Raw genomic sequence first — 22299 nt, forward strand, 5'->3', positions numbered from 1 at the left:
ACAGTCAGGTCCATAAATATTGGGACATCAACACAATTCTAACATTTTTGGCTCTATACACCACCACAATGGATTTGAAATGAAACGAACAAGATGTGCTTTAACTGCAGAATGTCAGCTTTAATTTGAGGGTATTTACATCCAAATCAGGTGAACGATGTAGGAATTACAACAGTTTGCATATGTGCCTCCCACGTTAAGGAACCAAAAGTAATGGGACAGAATAATAATCATAAATCAAACTTTCACTTTTTAATACTTGGTTGCAAATCCTTTGCAGTCAATTACAGCCTGAAGTCTGGAACGCATAGACCTCACCAGACGTTGGGTTTCATCCCTGGTGATGCTCTGCCAGGCCTCTACTGCAACTGTCTTCCGTTCCTGCTTGTTCTTGGGGCATTTTCCCTTCAGTTTTGTCTTCAGCAAGTGAAATGCATGCTCAATCGGATCCAGGTCAGGTGATTGACTTGGCCATTGCATAACATTCCACTTCTTTCCCTTAAAAAACTCTTTTGTTGCTTTTGCAGTATGCTTTGGGTCATTGTCCATCTGCACTGTGAAGCGCCGTCCAATGAGTTCTGAAGCATTTGGCTGAATATGAGCAGATAATATTGCCGGAAACACTTCAGAATTTATCCTGCTGCTTTTGTCAGCAGTCACATCAATAAATACAAGAGAACCAGTTCCATTGGCAGCCATACATGCCCACGCCATGACACTACCACCACCATGCTTCACTGATGAGGTGGTATGCTTAGGATCATGAGCAGTTCCTTTCCTTCTCCATATTCTTCTCTTCCCATCACTCTGGTACAAGTTGATCTTGGTCTCATCTGTCCATAGGATTTTGTTCCAGAACTGTGAAGGCTTTTTTAGATGTCGTTTGGCAAACTCTAATCTGGCCTTCCTGTTTCTGAGACTCACCAATGGTTTACATCTTGGGGTGAACCCTCTGTATTCACTCTGGTGAAGTCTTCTCTTGATTGTTGACTTTGACACACATACACTTACCTCCTGGAGAGTGTTCTTGATCTGGCCAACTTTTGTGAAGGGTGTTTTCTTCACCAGGGAAATAATTCTTTGGTCATCCACCACAGTTGTTTTCCGTGGTCTTCCGGGTCTTTTGGTGTTGCTGAGCTCACCGATGCGTTCCTTCTTTTTAAGAATGTTCCAAACAGTTGTTTTGCCCGCGCCTGATGTTTTTGCTATCTCAATGATGGGTTTGTCTTGTTTTTTCAGCCTAATGATGGCTTGCTTCACTGATAGTGACACCTCTTTGGATCTCATCTTGAGAGTTGACAGCAACAGATTCCAAATGTAAATAGCAGACTGGAAATGAACTCTGGACCTTTTATCTGCTCATTGTGATTGGGATAATGAGGGAATAACACACACCTGGCCATGGAACCGCTGAGAAGCCAATTGTCCCATTACTTTTGGTTCCTTAACAAGTGGGAGGCACATATGCAAACTGTTGTAATTCCTGCACCGTTCACCTGATTTGGATGTAAATACCCTCAAATTAAAGCTGACAGTCTGCAGTTAAAGCATATCTTGTTCGTTTCATTTCAAATCCATTGCGGTGGTGTATAGAGCCAAAAATCTTAGAATTGTGTTGATGTCCCAATATTTATGGACCTGACTGTATATAATTAGTTAGATTATAATCAAATATCCACATGACAGGTTCCCTTTAAGGCCCCTCCACATTCCTGCGTAGTCAAAGACGGATACTTGGGTAAAGTTACACACAGAAGATTAAATTGAATTGGTTTAAATGCAAAGGCAATTTATGGATTATTACACAATATGTCCGAGACGCTCACCAGTCTATGGACTAGAGCACGACCCACCAACTACTATTGATGATGTAATATATTAATACAGAAAATAGAGAATAGCCGGCTCACAGTCAATTTGCATACACTAAATTAATATATATACGTTCTTGTAAAAATGATAAAAATCATAAAACACATTCTCGGTGCCTTTTAGATATTGCATCCGAAATACTACTGTAATTGTAATTTAAGCTGTGATAAGGAGAGAGCTGCAGCAGAAAAGGCACAACCCCCTGAAAAAGGACACGCCTCTTGAGCTGCCCAGCCTGAAGAAAATCTAGCAGAGCAATGAATGGGAGGTCTCTGGACCTTGTGAGGTACAGGGCTGGTTCTGTACTATATGATGCCTGATTTTGATTTTTAACAATTCATGGGATAACCCCCTTTAATCCGTGTGATCTGTACAAAAGTCAAATCTTTCATTGTAATCCGACCTGGTGATATTTTTAAAGTGTGTGTGTCTATATAAAACACACACACACATACATACTTTATACTAGATTAATTATTAATGTAGATAGACCTATAATGTAAAAAAATAAAAATAAAAGCTTACAAGTATGTTTAACATAAAAACTTTCTTTAAGCAGTAGCTCATTTTGGGACGACACGTTCCCTTTAAAATTTTATTCACAAGTTTATCGTACTCCCACTTGTGTAAAGTGATGCAGCAACCAAGAAACGACCACAGAGAAATCTGGAAAATGATCAGTTTTCAATTTATCAACCTTAACTTTGCCGAGAACCAAGACTCTTTAAAGGGCATCTGTCAGCAGTTTTCTGTACCTACTGACACTGGCTGACCTGTTATATGTGCACTTGGCAGCTGAAGGCGTTCTGTGTCTCATATGTGTCTGCAGTGCTGAGAAAAATAATGTTTTGATATATGCAAATGAGCCTCTAGGAGCAACGGGGGTGTTACCATTACCACCTAGTGGCTCATGCTCTCTCTGCAACTGCTGCATCCTCTGCACTTTGACTGGACCAGGTATTATGATGATTACACCGTCTGGCCCTGTCAAAGTGCAGAGGATGCGGCAGTTGCAGAGAGAGCAGAGCCTCTAGGTGTAATGGTAACGCCCCCCATTGTCCTAGAGGCTCTTTTGCATATATTAAAACATAATTTTTTCTCACCAATGTGGCCAACATATGAACACGGGACCAACACCGATGTCTTCATCTGCCAAGTGCACATGTAAGGGTCAGAGATGCCCTTTAAATATATTAGATATGTTGGCTTATTAGACTATGAATCCTTGTGGTCTGTCTGGGGTCTACATGGCCTTTTAGCACTGTGTGGAGAGAGAGTGAGGTATTCTTGCTGCTTTATTTTCTCTCCATTGAATTCACAACCCCAGCCATCTATGGTTAATTAAAAAAAATTCCACATGGTTTTTATTATTTTTCATAATCATTGGGAGTCAATGTGGGACAGTAAGATTGTGATTAATGGCAGCAGCTGCGTCGTTGACACCAAACCTTCGTTTATTAATGGTTGACCATTGTTATAAAACGTGTTTCTTGGATAGGAGTTATTAACCAATGTGGAAATCTGAAATGGACGGGGACCCCGTCTACCGCAGCGATGTCACTGGTTGTAGTTGTTGGGAGTAAATGTATATATATTTCCAGCCAATACATATTGCAGCATTTTTACTTTTGAAAATGTTCTTGTCTTTTGATGCAATTTGCACCAAAAAAATTGCCTATGTACTTTGCGCTGCATTTATGAAATGTTTAGACATTTTACGTAGCCTGCCTCGTACGTCAAGGGGTGTGACTTTAATGCACCATCATGCGTTGAAATTACGTAGACCAGTGATGGCTAACCTCCGGCACTCCAGCTGTGGTGAAACTACAACTCCCAGCATGTTCCATTCATTTCTATGGGGTTCGAGAACAGCCAAGCAAGTGTGCATCTTGGGAGTCGTCGTTTTTCCACAGCTGGAGTGCCAGGAGGTTAGCCATCACAGGGGTAGATGGTCTACAGGTATGCCAGGATTATCATCCATTGGGCACTATTATAAATCTGGTGCAGTTTGACTAAGTTTACATTGTCTTACTTTATGGGTAAATCTGCCATATTGTACTGGGATGCAAAAAAAATTATACAGTATTGGCTGCAATTTTTTTTTTGCTGTTTTTTATTCATTTAATTATTTTTATTACAGAGCATTAAGTTCTACTAGCTTCCCATCCCACTAGGAGCTCCCCTTTGTTGAGTCACTGATGATGTTAAAGGGGTTGCACTGGTTAGATAAAACATGGCTGCTTTTTTCCCAAATACCACACCACTTCTGTCCACAGGTTCAGCTGCATGACTTTAATGGAAACTGGGCCTGCAGTACCCAGATGACGCCACATAGATGGGCGAGGTATTCATTTCTGGAAGAAAGCAACCATGTTCTTCTAATCCAGGACAACATTAATGACCCCCACCATGCAGTTATCACCCTTGGGGACTATCACCTCATGGTTCCAGCTCCAAGTTGATAAGATTTAAATTTCCAGTTTCAGTCATGACATACCATATTTAGGGTGATAGAATCCAATGAACCTATTGGTAATTTAATAATAGAGCTAACATTTCGTGAGGAGCTGGGGAAGAACATATGACTGTACATTTGATTCCTGTGTTGGCTGCAGTAAAATCAGTGGTTTTTCCATCGTCAGTTTTCGGAGAGCCCCTTCTTTCACAACCTAAGAAAGAAAACCGAAATTTTTGAACTTCCATACTTGATGTACCCTGGACTACGGAGGTCTCTTTGCTTGCTACAAGGTAAAATGCATTTTGTTATGCTTTTTGTTCAACTTTTTGATGGTGTTTTCTTGCCCCCATCGTTGAATCTCATCAATGTAAAACATCAGGACTTGCCAATCGGAGCCATAGGGGTTTGGATCTGTCATGATGAGTACCAGTACAGTCTGGCTGTAGGTCATTTGATAGTTACTCTTCATTAAATTTTATTACCTGTTGAAGATTTTTTATTAATTTTTTTTGCCCAGATTTTTTCATTCAGTTATGAAATTTTTGGGCGTTTTTTTTTGTGACCAGACAATAGTCGGAGACTCTCAGAGCACAATATATTTTCATTAGTGTTTTGACAGTAACTTAGGAAGAAGCTGCACTGAGCTTTATGAAAGACACTGCAGTAATTAATCTTCATTAGGGTCCTTGCCTTGGCCTTGTAAATTAAAATTTATTATCTGAAAATAAGATTGTGGCACAGTATCTTTGATTATCCAAATGCCAATATTTTGGAGTTGACTTTCTTTTAGACTCCAAAATCTGTCTGGCAGATGTTTTTGTACAAGCTGGCTTATTATTCGTTTCAAATAACCTGATATATAGAAGATGGAGCCACTTACCCTGATAATGACTGGCCTTTCTGTGAGGAGTAAGATAAAACTCAAAGGAGAACTACTAGAACATCCACAGTGAAGCCCGAATTTATATGGAAGAAAAAATGAAAAATGAATATATATATATATATATACACACACACACACACACACACACACACACACACACACACACACACACACACACACACACACAACACCTAACCTAAAGAATTATTAGGAACACCTGTTCTATTTCTCATTAATGCAATTATCTAGTCAACCAATCACATGGCAGTTGCTTCAATGCATTTAGGGGGTGGTCCTGGTCAAGACAATCTCCTGAACTCCAACTGAATGTCAGAATGGGAAAGAAAGGTGATTTAAAGCAATTTTTGAGCGTGGCATGGTTGTTGGTGCCAGACGGGCCGCCTCTGAGTATTTCACAATCTGACTCAGTTACTGGGATTTTCACGCACAACCATTTCTAGGGTTTACAAAGAATGGTGTGAAAAGGGAAAACATCCAGTATGCTGGCAGTCCTGTGGGCGAAAATGCCTTGTGGATGCGAGAGGTCAGAGGAGTATGGGCCGACTGATTCAAGCTGATAGAAGAGCAACGTTGACTGTAATAAACCACTCGTTACAACCGAGGTATGCAAGCAAAGCATTTGTGAAGCACAACACACACAACCTTGAGGCGGAATGGGTTACAACAGCAGAAGACCCCACCGCGGTACCACTCATCTCCACTACAAATAGGAAAAAGAGGCTACAATTTGCACACAAGCTCACCAAAATTGGACTGTTGAAGACTGGAAAAATGTTTCCTGGTCTGATGGTCTCGATTTCTGTTGAGACATTCAAATGGTAGATCAATTAGGAACAAATGGGCGGCACTGTGCTTCAGTCGGGGTCCAGGTGCACGGTCGATAGGTTGATTCCCCAGATACTTGCAATAGAAAGACCAGCACTCCGTTAATTCCATAATGAAGAAAAGCTTTCTTTATTCGTCACCCATATGTGACGCGGCGTTTCGACACTACTCTGTGTCTTTGTCAAAGTACAGGTGATAACAGCTCATTCAAAAACCCGCTCCTAGTCACGTAAAGTAATCACATAATCGCGGGACCGGACTGAGCCGCCCCCAGCCTGTGACCAGTCAGTGACTATAGCATCATATTGCTACGCAACCAGTCCAAACCAAGTGGAATCCTACTAGAAGTGGAAGTACGGTAAGATATGTATCTGGATCCGTGAACTATTAGATATCTGGGCAATCTGTAATCGAATTGCGCATCAGAATTAGACACTTTTCATGAAATATCATGCAGATACATTAAAATTAAACCGTTCTCCTAACTATGCAAGCGATCTCGCGACTCGGGACAAAGTCCGGTCACATGGGCTGTCACATGACGTATATTGCTACGCAATGATCCAAACAAAGTTGGATCTCTCAAAGGAAGGTTACGATGCAATATTTAAGATCCATACTACTACTAAATTCAACCTCTGAGGCATCCGTGATTAGTTACAGAACAAAAAAGTACACATTTATGCAAAATGACATTACATGATCATACGTTCCACACATTGAATCAAATGAAGCTGCTCAATGAGTATTCCTTATTGAGGCCTTTAGGGGCAAGCGTCTCAAGTCGATGGATCCAATATGCTTCACGCTGGTGGAGCATCTGGATCCGATTTCCTCCACGTCGAGGTAAGGTCACTTCTCTAAAATTTGAAAACGCAGTTGTGAGATGCAGGCTGATTTTTTTTCTTTGAAATGTTGGGGAATAGGTAACAAAGTGTTTTCCTTCTAATGTGTGGACTTATGTTTCCCTACCCGGTCTTTTATGCGCATTGTTGTCTCTCCAACATAGCACAACCCCACAGGGACATTTAAGTAAGTAGATTACAAAGCTACTGTCACATGTGAAGTGACCCCGAATGGGAATTTGTTGTCCTGTCTGTGGGTGTGAGATGTTGGAGCCTTTGATAACATTTGAACAATGGACACAGTTAAGACAGGGAAATGTTCCCTTCTTAACTGTAGAGAGAGTGAGTTGTCGCAGGAGTGTCCTGTCACTTCCTATGTCCGCCCGAACAATCATGTCCCTGATATTTTTGTTACGCTTGTAGCATACCATGGGACGATCCCTAAATTCCTGAATTGTGGGATATGATTTTTGTAAGATGTTCCAATGTTTATTAATGACAGCTTTAACATGATCCATCCAGGGGTGGTATTTTACAATTAGTGGTATTCTCTGTCCTTTATCTTTCTTTACTGGTGGTTCTGTGGGACTTTCTATCTTATCTCGCTGCTCATGTAGTAAATGGGGGAGATAACCTCTATCTACAAACTTCTGAGTCATTTCCCGTAACCTGAGATCACGTGTGTCCTGATCCATTACAATATTGGCTACCCTTTTAAATTGCGAGTATGGCAAAGATTTTTTTTACAGTTGAGGGGTGATTACTATGGAATGACAACAGGCTATTTCTGTCAGTTTTCTTGACATACAAGTCAGTGGTAATCCTGTTGTCAGTACCTCTAATTACCCATGTATCGAGGAAGGAGACACGTTGTGAATCTTGGTGCAGGGTGAATTTCAACTCGGATCTAACATTATTAATATAGTCCATAAAGGACATGAGGGTCTCAATGCTGCACCGCCATACGCAAAAAACATCATCTATGAAACGTTTCCAAAATATGCAGTGATTCCTAAATAGCTCATTTGGGTAGATGTACTCTCTCTCAAAATGTGCCATATAGCAATTTGCGGAAAAGAGATAACTGGGCACACCTAAGATATTGGTAACTATTATTTATTGATTAATTGTTAAAAATTGTTTATTAGAAATACTTGCAATAGTTTAAGGATGTGGAATCACTATCACACTATTGAGCAACATACATGATGTAAATTCTGCGTCTCAGTAATCGGAATGAAGCTGATATGGTCACCACCGGTAATTAAGCAGCCTCACTCCAGTCTCTGCGTAGGCAGAAAAATACATAACATATAAATTACATAAATAAAACAGCAATATATTAGCGGAATAGTATAATAATATACTGATAAAAATAATAAGAATTCAGTGGCAATGGAATAAGGTCTGATATTAATAGAATAAAATCCAGGTAACGATATAAAATGGAAATTCGTTTATCCTGAAAATTTCCAAATGTCCAAATGTGCCAAAGGTACCCACAAGTGATGTTGTATAATATATTGGCAGTAGTACAATCAGTTGGTTTATTCAGTCGTTAGACCAGCGGCGTCCCGCTTGCGGTCTGAAATCAATCCAACAGTTGAACAATAGTACATAGAGGAACGATCTTACCGATGCTGGAGGGTTCTCACAATTGAGAGAAACCTCTGCCGTCTGTCGAAACTTAATCCCGGTTTTTACTGCAGTCGGGTAGAACTCACGGTAGATGCTGTAAATCACCTGTTAGCAGTCAAATCACTTGACGAGGTCCCGCTTGTTTGAGTCCGTATGGCGGTGCAGCATTGGACCCCATCGCGGTCCCACACCGCTGCTGAAAAAAAGTGTCTTGGAATAAAAAATAATTGCGGCGCAAAACAATAGAAAGTAAGGACAAGAAAAAAATTTTTTCCTTCCCTGTGTATGTGCTGTCCTCTAGTAATGCCTGGAGCTGTTATCACCTGTACTTTGACAAAGACACAGAGTAGTGTCGAAACGCGCGTCACATATGGGTGACGAATAAAGAAAGCTTTTCTTCATTTTGGAATTACGGAGTGCTGGTCTTTCTATTGCATTCAAATGGTAGAGTCCGAATTTGGCGTAAACAGAATGAGAACATGTATCCATCCTCTGATGGCTACTTCCAGCAGGATAATGCACCATGTCACAAAGCTCGAATTATTTCAAATTGGTTTCTTGAACATGACAATGAGTTCACTGTACTAAAATGGCCCCCACAGTCACCAGATCTCAACCCAATAGAGCATCTTTGGGATGTGGTGGAACGGGAGCTTCGTGCCCTGGATGTGCATCCCTCCATCAACTGCAAGATGCTATACTTTCAATATGGGCCAACAATATATATATATATATATATATATATATATATATACACACAGGTGACAGTCGAAAAATTTGAATATTGTGCAAAGTTCATTTATTTCAGTAATGCAACTTAAAAGATGAAACTAACATATGAGACTCATTACATGCAAAGAGATATTTCAAGACTTTATTTGTTATAATAAAAAAAAAGTTTCAATTTTGAGGTCCCCTTGGCTCAGGGGATATGGATTAATTAGCTGACTAGAGTTTGACACTTTGAGCTCAGAATATTGAACCTTTTCACAAAATTCTAATTTTAAGCTGCATTAATGCAATTCCTTTTAAGTTGCATTACTAAACTAAATGGACTTTTGCACGATATTCTAATTTTTCGAGTTTCACCTGTATAAAGAGAGAGAGAGTTAGGCTAAATGCACACGATCAGGATTGTGTGCAGAAAATATGCACCGTAGGTCATGTACATTGTATTCTATGAGATTTTGAAATTCTCAATGAACACGATGCAGATTTTTTCCGTGCGGATTTTGACCTGCGGTGCGGATTTTAAAATCCGCAGCATATCGATTTATTAAATTTTTTCTGACCGGATTTTCTTCATTCACTTTACCCTAGCGGCACGGACCTCCGGCAGGCTGTTCCGTCGGGTGAACAGCCTGTCTGTCCTGTCCTGCCGCTAGTGAACGTGTGCCCCCAGACTGCCGCTCCGTCCCCATTGACTATAATGGGGGCGGGGGCGGAGTTCCCGGCGAGAGGCTGCCGGAATAAAACTACGACATAACCACCATATTGCGTCTGGTCACCACCTCCGTTTTGAAGGGTTATGCCTAGACTCTGTTCCCATCACGTTTTTCGGTCACCATTTGACTTCCACACTGGGAAAAGTTCCTGATGCAGACCATTTGTATAATGATATATGTAATGGTGTAGTTTTATGGATAAGCCCCAAAAAAGGGACCATAACATGATGTGAACACTGTCAGAAAGAGGTAACAAGTGTTTAGGGGGTGAGGGGAACAAATAGGATTGATATTTTTGATAAAATTATTAGATAACAGTATGGTGCACAGTTAAATGGGTGACCTACCAAAATAATAATAAGTGGAGCCCCTCCCAAGCTGGGCCAGAAAATATTATGGCAGTACAGGTAGCAACCTGAAGTTCAACTGCTCTTTCACCCCTGTGGGTAATAGTCTTCAGAAAATTAGTTCCCTTCTGTCCTCTCCCTGCCCCTTCTCCATGATGATCTCACTAGCTATATACAGTACCTGCCACTTTGATACAGACCAGTTCACCATTGTGCTGTGCACTGGTGAGTCAGGACACCCGCGCGTTATCCCTACGTATGATGTCTCCTAAATGTTCTCCAATTCTTTAGCAAAGTTCACATGTAGTGTTGACCATATGGTCTTATGAATCACACCCTTTGACCTACAGTTTACATTGCAGTTCCACTTTTTTCCGTCAAATGTGACCATCTGCTTTTCAGATTCTATACTTAGCATTTTTTAATAGTTGTTGGCAATCTTTATCTTGGTCTGTCAACAGAACAATAGAGCTGCCCATTCTAATCCTCTACCTATTATAACGAAATTACCTTGTGGATAAACCCTTCCCTATGTAGCAGAGTAGCGCACACAATGCATGCACGTGTGGGGACTGTTTCTGGGAGAAAGCAGACATGTTTTTTCTAAAGTTGTCCGTACAAGTTCAGGTTTTCTTCTGGTTTTCTGATTAAAAAAAAGAGAAGCAGAATCTTTCCAATGAAACACTTCTGGTTGTTGGTTCGAAACTGTGAAAAAAACCCTGATCACAACCTGAAGTGTATGGGTACCCCAAGGCCGGGTTCACATCTGCATTGTCAACTCTGATCCGCTCACTATATGGCTCTTCCACACAACTGCGTGTATTTTGCGCTCCGCAAAAAACGGATCCACAAAAAATACAGATGACATCCGTGTGCATTCCGTATTTTGCGGAACAGCCGGCCCCTAATAGAACAGTACTATCCTTGTCTGTAATGCGGACAATAACAGGACATGTTCTATTTTTTTGCGGAACGGACATACGGAAACGGAATGCACACTGAGTAACTTCCGTTTTTTTTTTTGCAGACATGTTGAAATGAATGGTTTTGCATACGGGCCGCAAAAAAAAACGGAACAGACACAGAAAGAAAATGCGTTCGTGTGCATGAGCCCTATCCGGCATATATGCCAGCTTTTGGCCGGACAAAAAATACTAAATACAGTATTTTTTTGTCGGGCTGAAGGCTGGCATATATGCCAGATCCCATTATAGTGAATAGGTTCACAGAGCAGATGTGAATGCAGCCTTAGGCTAGTATCACTCCTGTGGGTATCCTCTCCGGCAGGCTGTGCCGACATAGAATGCCGGGAATCGGCCGGACAAAAACCCTTGTGTGCAGCATTTTTTGTCCGACTGATTCCCAGCTTATTTACTCGTTAGTGGCCAGATCTCTGCTGGACCCCATTATAATTAATGGGTTCCGGCGGGCAGGCGGCAGTTTCCAGAGCAGCCTGCCGGAGAAGACAGATGCAGATGTGAAACTAGGAACTAACCATAAACAACAGTTTTAACTTTCTAATAACCACATTAAAATTGGGAAGGGGGGGGGGGGTGTTTATTGTAGACGTTTTTGACATTTCTTTAGATGCATATTAGCCCCTTAAAGGTGTTGTCCAGCCACAGTAAGTTTTTGAAGCACCTCTTAGGCCCCTTTTACACGGGCGAGAATTCCTTGCGGGTGCAATGCGTGAGGTGAACGCATTGCACCCGCACTAAATCTGAACCCATTCATTTCTATGGGGCTGTGCACATGAGCGGTGATTTTCACGCATCACTTGTGCGTTGCGTGAAAATCGCAGCATGCTCCTCTTTGTGCATTTTCCACGCAACGCAGGCCCCATAGAAGTGAATGGGGCTGCGTGAAAATCGCAAGCAAGTGCGGATGCGGTGCTATTTTCACGCACGGTTGCTAGGAGATGATCGGGATGGAGACCCGATCATTATTGTTTTCCCTTATAGCATGGTTATAAGGGAAAATAATAGCATTCTGAATACAGAATGCAAAGTAAATTAGGGCTGGAGGGGTTAAAAAAAATAAATAAATAATAATTTAACTCTCCTTAATCCACTTTTTCGTGCAGCCGGCATCTCCTCTTTCTTCTTCTTTGCTGTGCACAGGAAAAGGACCTCTGGTGACGTCACTACGCTCATCACATGGTCCGTCACATGATCCATCACCATGGTAAAAGATCATGTAATGGACCATGTGGTGAGCGCAGTGACGTCATCATAGGTCCTATTCCTCAAAGAAGGAAAGAAGAGAAGCCGGACTGCGCGAACAAGTGGATTAAGGTGAGTTAAATTATTATTATTTATTTTTTAACCCCTCCAGCCCTATTGTACTATGCATTCTGTATTCAGAATGCTATTATTTTCCCTTATAACCATGTTATAAGGGAAAATAATACAGTCTACACAACACCTAACCCAAACCCGAACTTCTGTGAAGAAGTTCGGGTTTGGGTACCAAACATGCTGATTTTTCTCACGCGCATGCAAAATGCATTACAATGTTTTGCACTCGCGCGGAAAAATCGCGCATTTTCCCGCGACGCACCCGCATCTTATCCGGGCCAGAAACATGACACCCGTGTGAAAGAGGCCTTAGACTGGTAAAATTAAAATGAGAGAAGCATTTCTCACCTTACCCAATCCCTGGTGTCTGTGTCCTGGGATTCATTGACATGAACATGTAGCCACTGCAGCCAATCACAGCAGTGACCTCAGTGGTACACCTCTGTAGCTGATTATTACATGTCTGTGTGAGGATACCCAGACCAGCGGGATCAGGAAGCACTAGAACCAGAGCACAACGGTGTCAATAAAGTATTATTATTTTTATTATTTTATGTTGCTGTGTGCTGAGTAGTTTTTAGATATTTTTTTTCGGTGGCTGGACAACCCCTTTAATGCTGTAAAATTTTTGTCGCTGCACTTGAGCCTGATCTGCTGTACATGAGGCTACACTACAGTATATTTGGGATGAAAGATTTCATGCTTGACTTTCTTTATAGCCCGGGAGCTTCCAAGTTATAACAGTGGAAAAGTCTGCAGCTCAGGACAAAACAAATAAAAACAAAAAACAACCCAAAACACAATTGGTTTAGAAAAGGAACCGGAGGCAAGTGATGATAATAAAGAAAGACTGGAACAGAGAAAGCTTCTGTACAGTGTTAGGAAAAAACTGTGTATTACAGCGGGAGTATTAAAGAGATGATTTATTTTTATATATATATATAAGTTGAAAAATCCACAGCACATCCAAGTTGTAAAAAGTAAAAAGACGGCTTTATTCACCAGACACGCGACGTTTCGATTTACTCAATGGGATCTTTTTCAAGCAGTGACCATATATATATATATATATATATATATATATATATATATATATATAAATGATTGCTCTCCTGTTTGTATTAGGTGACCTTTAGAAATAATGCAATGCAACATCAGCAACTGTGTCATATTAAAGCTTTGAGAACCCACAAGAATTACAAGAGTATATTCCAGATCTGATAACACATACATTCCTTAATAGAAATTCCTTAAAGGGATTTCCTAGGGAACAGATCACCGTTTGATGGGTCTGATTCCCGATCGTCATCAAAAGGGCATGAATAGGGCTTAGCTTCAGTGTCATGCACAGCCACATGGATGAAGTTGATGCTGTGCCACGGACAAAAACAAAAAAACCTGCTTCAAGAACTGACTGTCCAAGCGCCATTCCCAGCCTTTCCTGCCGTGTCTAGACAGGATCAGGAAGTGGAGCACAGCGAGGACCCAAGTGCCATCAGAACAGTAGCGGTGTGGGATCGGGGATGTAGTATAAGCTGGTTTATTTTTTTTATTGCCACAGTAAGACTTTATTTGCACCAGAATGACCCTTTAAAGTGGTTCTCCGGGAATTAAGAAAATGAAAATACTTAAATATTACTTCATTATAAATATATTCCCAAATACCTTACATTAGTTAGAATGGCTCGTTTTGTCTGGGGAGCAATCATTAGGGCAAATAAAATGTCTGCCATCCTATTAGTGCACACAAAACCTGTCCTAATCACACAGGAGGACAACACTAAGCTAAAGATCTGCCTCATCCTCCTCTGCTCTGCTTGTCTGGTATTATGATCCTGAATACAAATGATAAGATCTTTAGCTGAATCTCTGTTGGAATTAAGTTCATGAACAGATGTGGCTAATGAGCAGCAGCACTTGTATGCAGTCTCCATTACCACAGCCCCACATTGCCACAGTCTGTCCTGTCCATCCTCTCTGTACTTCATGTCTCCTCATGAACTCCATTCCCACAAAGATTCAGCTAAATATCATATTAAACTGTATTCAGGATCATAATCCCTGGCAAGCCGAGCAGAGAGAAGGATGAGGTAGCTCTTTAACTCAGTGTTGTGAAGTAACTTGTCCTGCTGTGTGATTAGGACAGGTTTTGTGTGTACTAATAGGACAGCGGCCATTTTGTTTCTCCTAATGATTGCTCCCCAGACAAAACGAGCCATTATAACTAATGAAAGGTATTTGGCAATATATTTATAATAAAGTAATATTTATGTATTTTCAATTTCTTAATTCCAGGAGAACCCCTTTAAAGTGTGCTTTTTAGCACCTGCAATATAATAGGAGGTCTTCAGGAGGACTTGGCGTCCTGTCCTGTCCTCAGAGATTGCGCATTGGCAAGAAAGTTAACTACAGAGCCTTATCTGTGTGCGTTACTTCCCTGCCTTCCTAAGTCTCGAACAGTTAAATAGAGCTGTCATTGTATCCCATAACTTCTGATGAAATGACTCTGCTTTCACTGTCCTAGCCTACGTAACAAATCTGGAAAGCGAACTGCAGAAAACTAAATCTCAGCCTTTGGACTTGTTCACACAAACGTGTGCTGCCCGTTTCCATATTGCAGACCGCATTTGCAGATTCGCAATACACGGGCACCGTTCCGTGTGCATTCCGCATAACGGATGTTGACCCATTCACTTCAATGGGCCCGCAAATCCGGAGATGCGGAACGGAACACTACAGAAGCACTACAGAGTGCTTTCTGGGGATCCGTTCCATGCCTCCGCACCTCAAAAAGATAGAACATGCTCTATCTTTTTGCGGAACGGAGGGATTGCGGACCCATTCAAGTGAATGGGTCCACGATCCCTATGCGGCTGGGCCACGGTCGGTGCCCATGCATTGCGGACACCAATTTGCTGTCCACAGCACGGACTTCACAGTCGTGTGAACGAGCCCTTTGTTAAAACTGGAATACATCAGGAATTTATTTTTATATGGCCAGTCTTTACAGAAAAACACCCAAAAGTTGAAAAATTGTGCTTTATGATAAAAATGGATATCCTTTTTAGATGATACATTGCCTTTGCAATTAATACAAGCTGTATCAATTAGCATCTTCACCATATATTTCTAGTTTGACAGGTTTAGACCATTTATTATAGTTTTTAAACATTTCTCACATGACTTTATAGCAGACTTTTTTTTATGGCATTGCTTTCTGATCATTTTAGGTCTTACCCACCCTTACTGGCATCGTTACCCAGTCTAGTTAACACCTCTGTGTTTCAATGGTTGCAATTTATTAAAGTAAAATAACACAGCTTGGGATGAGGAGACATCTGGAGCAACAAAATAAAACAAGATTTTAACACTTCTTAATTAAAACCCAGCATGCCGAAGTTGAAGGCTGGAGCTTGTAAAAATAGAACTTTCTTCTAATATAATACAATTTAGATATAAAATGAGGAGTTCTGGAAACAGTTTGCAAAATTAAAAATGATCAACATATTAGATTTCCCGTTTATGTTGCTCATCTGCTCACTTCCCAGTTACAAAGGGAAGAAAGTCATTGATGGACATTTATCAAGACTGGCGTTCCCATACGCCAGTCTTGATCCCCTGTGAGGTGCGCCTAATTTATTAAGAGGCAGATGCCTCTTAATAAATTAGACACATCTCTGGCCCTCCGTGCGCCAGAAACAAGTCTATGCCAACTAGGAGCCGTGAAGACGAGCTATAACTTACACCAGCTTCAGGAGCAAATTGTAGTAAATCTGGTGGGCTGTGGCAGGCTCTGCCCCTCCCGCTAAGCCCCACTCTTTGTCAAAAGTTTAGAAAGTGTTGAGAAGCTCAAAAAGTCATAAATCTGTCGTGCACCATAATTTGCAATTTTTGTCACGCCTATTGGTGGTATAAAGTCATTGATAAATGCCCCTCATTGTGGCCACAGTCTTGAAGTCATGTTGATGTTCTACACTGATGGGTTATAGTATAGCTATAATGTCTCCGGATTTGGTCTTTCACTTTTAACCATAAGTAAATGAGGGACCACATTCTTGTATGTAGGTTCTTTAAGGCATTTGACTATTTTTTTGTTTTTATTTTTTATATATATATATATATATAAAGTGTATGGCCTAAAATACCAAAACAATCACGTACCGTTTTGATTCTCCACCATGTCACTATCTCCTCCAGCTTTCCTTGGTTTCAATTCTGCATAATGATGTGTTGTCTGCTTTAAAGAGGACCTTTCACCTCTCCTGATGTCTGTTTTAATAGCTCCATTCATTCCCCACGTACTAACCATTCTGGAGCATCTATTCTTATGGCTCTATGTTGTGCCGTTTCTCTATTATTTGCACTAGTTTATGAATGAATTGCTATTAGCCTTCAGTAATGGTACAGAGGGGAGGTAACCATTTGGGGGTGTGTACCTGTGCATTCTGAAAGGCAGCACTGATTGGATAGAGTCAGAGTGTGCAGGTACACACCCCCAACTGGTTACCGCCCCTCTGTACCCTTACTGCAGACTGCTAGCAATTCATCCATAACTATATAGTAGAAATAATAAAGGAACGGCACAACATAGAGCCATAAGAATAGACGCTCCAGAATTGTTATTACATGGGGAATGCATGAAGCTATTAAAACAGGCCTGTCAGGAGTGGTGAGAGTGAGAGGTCCTCTTTAATCAACATGTCACGTAGCGCAGTGGCCAATGTTCCCCTGCCACGGTAGTTTCAAAATGCACAAAGTGTCCCTGCGGTGGCCAGAAGTGTGTGACCACAGTCACGTTACATGACATCATGCTGGTCGCTGACCGAGAATCTGTAAGGTGAGTATAGTGCAAAGTTTTAATGTTTTTGTATTGTAGGCCATTAGAAAGCATTCTAGAAATCTCAGAAAACCCCATATAAAATTGATCTGTCAAATATTAATTAGGTTGATCCTGGGTAAGGGCAGCATAGCTCTACCATAAAGTGTCCTTTGTATTCTTTGACCACTCATATTGGCGTTTTGGCTAATAGGAGAACGGACCTGTCCACGTAATATGCGGCTCTTACATAGCAGATTTGAGATAAATTTACTCTGTGGGCATTTCTGTCATGGGGCACAAAGGTTAATACGTTACAACCCCATGAGTCCCACAGAATGGCTCCTATATTGTTAGTCCCTTCCATACATTGGACAGAATGAGAATGCGGACCACCTACCCAGTCTTCAGATTTGTCATGTGAACCTTCTGTCGATGATTTAGTATGCTTAGCTGCAATGCCCGATACGGTCCCTGGACAAGATTTCTACTACTTTGGTAAAAACAAACCAGACATTATTACTAGAAGCCTTCAATGTTCAGAATTAGAAAAACGTGGCCACATTCTTCCAGAAGCTGTGCCAGATGTGGGTTGCATCTGGTTTTGTGGTTCTGTCGGATTTGACGCACCATGATGTTTGAATGCAGTAAAAACGTATTGAAACATATTGCTCGATGTCCGCATAGACTATAATTGAGAAAATATATTTCAAAAGTGCAAACTTTTGACTCAGGCTGTCACTGTTTTTTTTTTTTTTTTTAGTAGTATACCACGCTATTCTGTACTGCAAAAAAAGAAAAAGAAAAAAGAGACATAAACTTTGAAAGATGGATGGAAATGTAACACATTATGTTTCCATCCTTTAAACATATCGGCGTTTTCTCAGATCATGCCTTTAAATTTCTATTTAAGGGCTCTTTCACACATGCGTTCTTGTCTTCCGGCATAGAGTTCCGTCGTCGGGGCTCTATGCCAGAAGAATCCTGATCAGGATTATCCTAATGCATTCTGAATGGAGAGAAATCCGTTCAGGATGCATCAGGATGTCTTCAGTTCCGGAACGGAACGTTTTTTGGCCGGAGAAAATACCGCAGCATTCTGCGCTTTTTGCTCCGGCCAAAAATCCGGAACACTTGCTGCATCGACGGATCCGGGATTAATGCCCATTGAAAGGCATTGATCCGGATCTGGCCTTAAGCTAAACGTCGTTTCGGCGCATTGCCGGACCCGATGTTTAGCTTTTTCAGAGTGGTTACCATGGCTGCCAGGACACTAAAGTCCTGGCAGCCATGGTAAAGTGTAGCGGGGAGCGGGGGAGCAGTATACTTACCGTCCGTGCGGCTCCCCGGGCGCTCCAGAGTGATGTCAGGGCGCCCCAAGCGCATGGATCACGTGATCGCATGGCACGTCATCCATGTGCATGGGGCGCTCTGACGTCATTCTGGAGCGCCCCGGGAGCCGCACGGACTGTGAGTATACCGCTCCCCGCTCCTACTATGGCAACCAGGACTTTAATAGCGTCCTGGGTGCCATAGTAACACTGAAAGCATTTTGAAGACGGCTCCGTCTTCAAATGCTTTCAGTACACTTGCGTTTTTCCGGATCCGGCGTGTAATTCCGGCAAGTGGAGTACACGCCGGATCCGGACAACGCAAGTGTGAAAGAGGCCTTAAACAAGAAGGTTTCACCAAAAACTATACTTAACGGATACTTTTAAAAAATTAAAATCAAACATATTGACATGGAGGCACTTCGTTAAACATATATGTTAAAAAAGATAATAAATGAAAAACAAATAACCATAAAATTGCACACATTTGTATTGTATACGTTTTTGGTCGTATAGTTTACGTGTTTGTTAAATTTACTTTAATAACATGATGTGAACATCCCCTAAGGCTGACACACAACTTCCTTTCCTCCCACCTTACGTCCCGCCTTTTCCTCCTCTTTCTCTCCCACCTTCTCTTCGTCCTTCCCTCCCTCCCTCCCTCTGTCCTTCCCTTTTTCCTTCCTTCCTTCCCTCCTTTCCTCCCTCCCTTCTTTTCCATATTCTCAGCCAAGACCTGGTACATGGCTTTTCCTTCACACGGAGATGGTACAATGACTACATAACCGCCATGTCAGTAATCCAGCAGAGCGTCTTAGCTGTCATTGCCGTTCATTACTGTGATACGTATATGTTACTCTGAGCTCATTACAGGAAGATCTGAAACCTGGAGCTGTACAGGTGGACAGAGCTGAACAGATCACTCAAAGTAATTGTCTGCCTACATATTAGCACAGATTGCTTCATGATGTGCATTCTGGGAATTGAGCCTCTTGCGATTCCTTGACTTTATATATGACTCTGAATGTAGCCACTTAATCGAAAAATGGATCATTAGAGGACATCTCCGGCTAATTGACATTTGCAAAGTGTAGCAAGCTGTTTATAAGTTACAAATCTGTTTAGCAGGAGACAAAAACGGTAGACACCTAAATCTAGATTTCTTTTTCTGCCGTTACTGCATATTTATTTTTTTCCGAGTTGTCAGGGATATGAATAGACTTAATTGTATAGTTGGTTGTTATTCCGGCGTTCATAATTGGAAGACTTTGCCGGTGGTTTTAAATTGATGATGTTTATATTGTACCCGGTGAACCGTGTGATATAATAAGCCCTGGCGGTGCGTGCTCGTAGACGCACCATTTATATTTTATGTGTCGCCAACTCTGAAGGCCGAAAGTGCACATATACTAAGATACATAATTATCCCAAAGTTTTCTCAATTCTTCTGAATCTTTTTAGCTCTATATGAATGTCATATGTAAAAATATATAAAAGCATCCAAAGGGTTCAGTGGTTGGAAGCATTCGACAAAATGTATCCCCTTTATTGTCATCAGTCATTTCATTCCCTATTCCAAATCTAACTTTGCCAACACTTAGGTTCTCACCCTGTGGTACGGCTACCCCAGGGGGATGCTCATACGTTTTTTTTTTTATGGGTTGTACTGTGTATGATCATAGCCCTTGTGGTACTTTGGTGTAATTTGAGTGGAGGGTACTTTGCTTAGAAGCATTGAGAAACACTAACCCATCCCAGTGTTATAGAAAACAAATTAATCTTTGTTTTTGTGTTCTATTAAAAATAAATTTGGCCCTGATGCCCAATCACAGGGGTTCTGCTGGAGTAGAGACCACCTTTTTATGTGGACAGCTTTGATGTTGACTAAAAGTGTGACCTGTTCCTAGGAACTGTGTGATATTCATGAGGCTTGGAGTTTATATAGTTCATATGGATACACTTCTACGGGTTTGTGCTTGGCACCGTCAAGACCCTTTCCATTGTAAGTAGGATACATACATGGTATTGTGCCGGTCGTAGTTGTTCATTATATGTAGGTTCATGTCATATAAGTCAGGACCACAAGTGAGATCAGAAAATATGATGTCTAAATCCCACGTGAATATGTACTTATTCAGTTGAAAGCTTTTTTTCAAAAAGTCCTTTGGCCAGGGTGAACTCAAAATGAAAATAGTCACATCTTTGATCCACTTGTTTAATGGAAACATAAAATATACTTCTCCTTCTTTTTCCAAAGTGACCACGAGGAGATTTCACCACGGAAGAGAACATTCACCGGTAAATCCAAGGACCCAGAAGAAAAACCAGTGTCTGCCAAAAAGAGGAAGACCACTCCAAGCTCAGAGGAGCCATTCGAGCCACTAAACACAGGACTTTCGCTTACAGAGGATGAGGAACTAGTGTTGCATCTTCTAAGCAATAAGAGCTAGTTACTCGTGAACCCATTTTTTTTTTCCCAAAACCAATTTTCTTTCAAGCAATACATTTCTGAATGAAAGCCAATAGTGGTATATACAGTATACTGAGTACTTTATGCCATATTTAACACCTTATGTCGGGTAAATGTTTTCCTTCCTTTGAATTTTTGAGAATATGTTCATAAAAAGGTATTAGAAACCCTTTTAGTACCGTTGTAATTTACAGTCGGGTCCATTTCTTTCATGTCAAGCATCACAATACAATTCCAATGCTAGCAGGTAAGTGTAAACTTCTTAGGAACAGAAGATTTGATATATGATTGTGATTGCCGACGTATAAGAAATGATCCCAAATTCAGACCTTTTTCCAGACACTGGGTTATTAACCCTTTATATCCACTATACATACATGAAGGATATCATTTTTTTCCCCCAAGATGTACAGCCCATGTCTCTTGGTCATTTATCGTTTTGATGTATAAACCTGTCATAGTTTGTGGGCCGCAATATATATATATATATGAACATCAGTTCTGCAGCTTTTTGTAATCGGCGTTCGCATCACTGGCCCGAGAACAATGGTAAGATGTGCCGTTTTAGATGTGGCTGGTGCCTTTGGTTTTGACCTCTACAAAATGACTGTTTAGTATCAAGAATCTTTTGTTGTTTTTTTTTACAACTTCTATTCTGTTCTTATATCTGAAAATCTGTATTTCACAAAATAAAGAGTTGTGATTCTTAAAGGTTCTCCAGTGTTTAGGTCGGATGTGATGCCAATATCTACACACAGTATCCCCACAGTGCTTTTCTTGGTGCGCCATGTTCCACTCCCCTTCCCGCACAGTGTCCTCCCTCATACATTGCCACTCATCTAGAATTAGCCAGTTACCGTATAATGCAGCTGAGAGTCCTATGTCCTGCTTTCCTCCAGCAGAACTCCAGTATCTCTCATCATTAGAGTTGAGCGAAGCAAGCTTCAGATGCTTAATCTTCAGAATAAGGCCCTCCTGCACACGACCGTTGTGTGCACCCGTGGCCGTTGTCCCGTTTAACGTGTTTTTCTGCGGTCCCATTGACTTTCAA

General features: G+C 41.2%; 1 protein-coding gene across 1 annotated transcript in view; it reads left to right on the forward strand.

Moving 5' to 3' along the window:
• The window catches only part of DDX10 (DEAD-box helicase 10), a 207786-nt gene extending 185832 nt beyond the window's left edge, over window positions 1–21954 (forward strand). The window contains exon 18 of the mRNA XM_040426259.1: window positions 21036–21954. Within this exon, the coding sequence (XP_040282193.1) occupies window positions 21036–21228 (193 nt within the window). The 3' untranslated portion in view covers window positions 21229–21954. The remainder of the gene's footprint in view (window positions 1–21035) is intronic.
• The last annotated feature ends 345 nt before the right edge of the window (window positions 21955–22299 follow it).

This window comes from Bufo bufo, chromosome 3 (assembly GCF_905171765.1).
Source record: "Bufo bufo chromosome 3, aBufBuf1.1, whole genome shotgun sequence".
NCBI classification, from domain to species: Eukaryota; Metazoa; Chordata; class Amphibia; order Anura; family Bufonidae; genus Bufo; species Bufo bufo.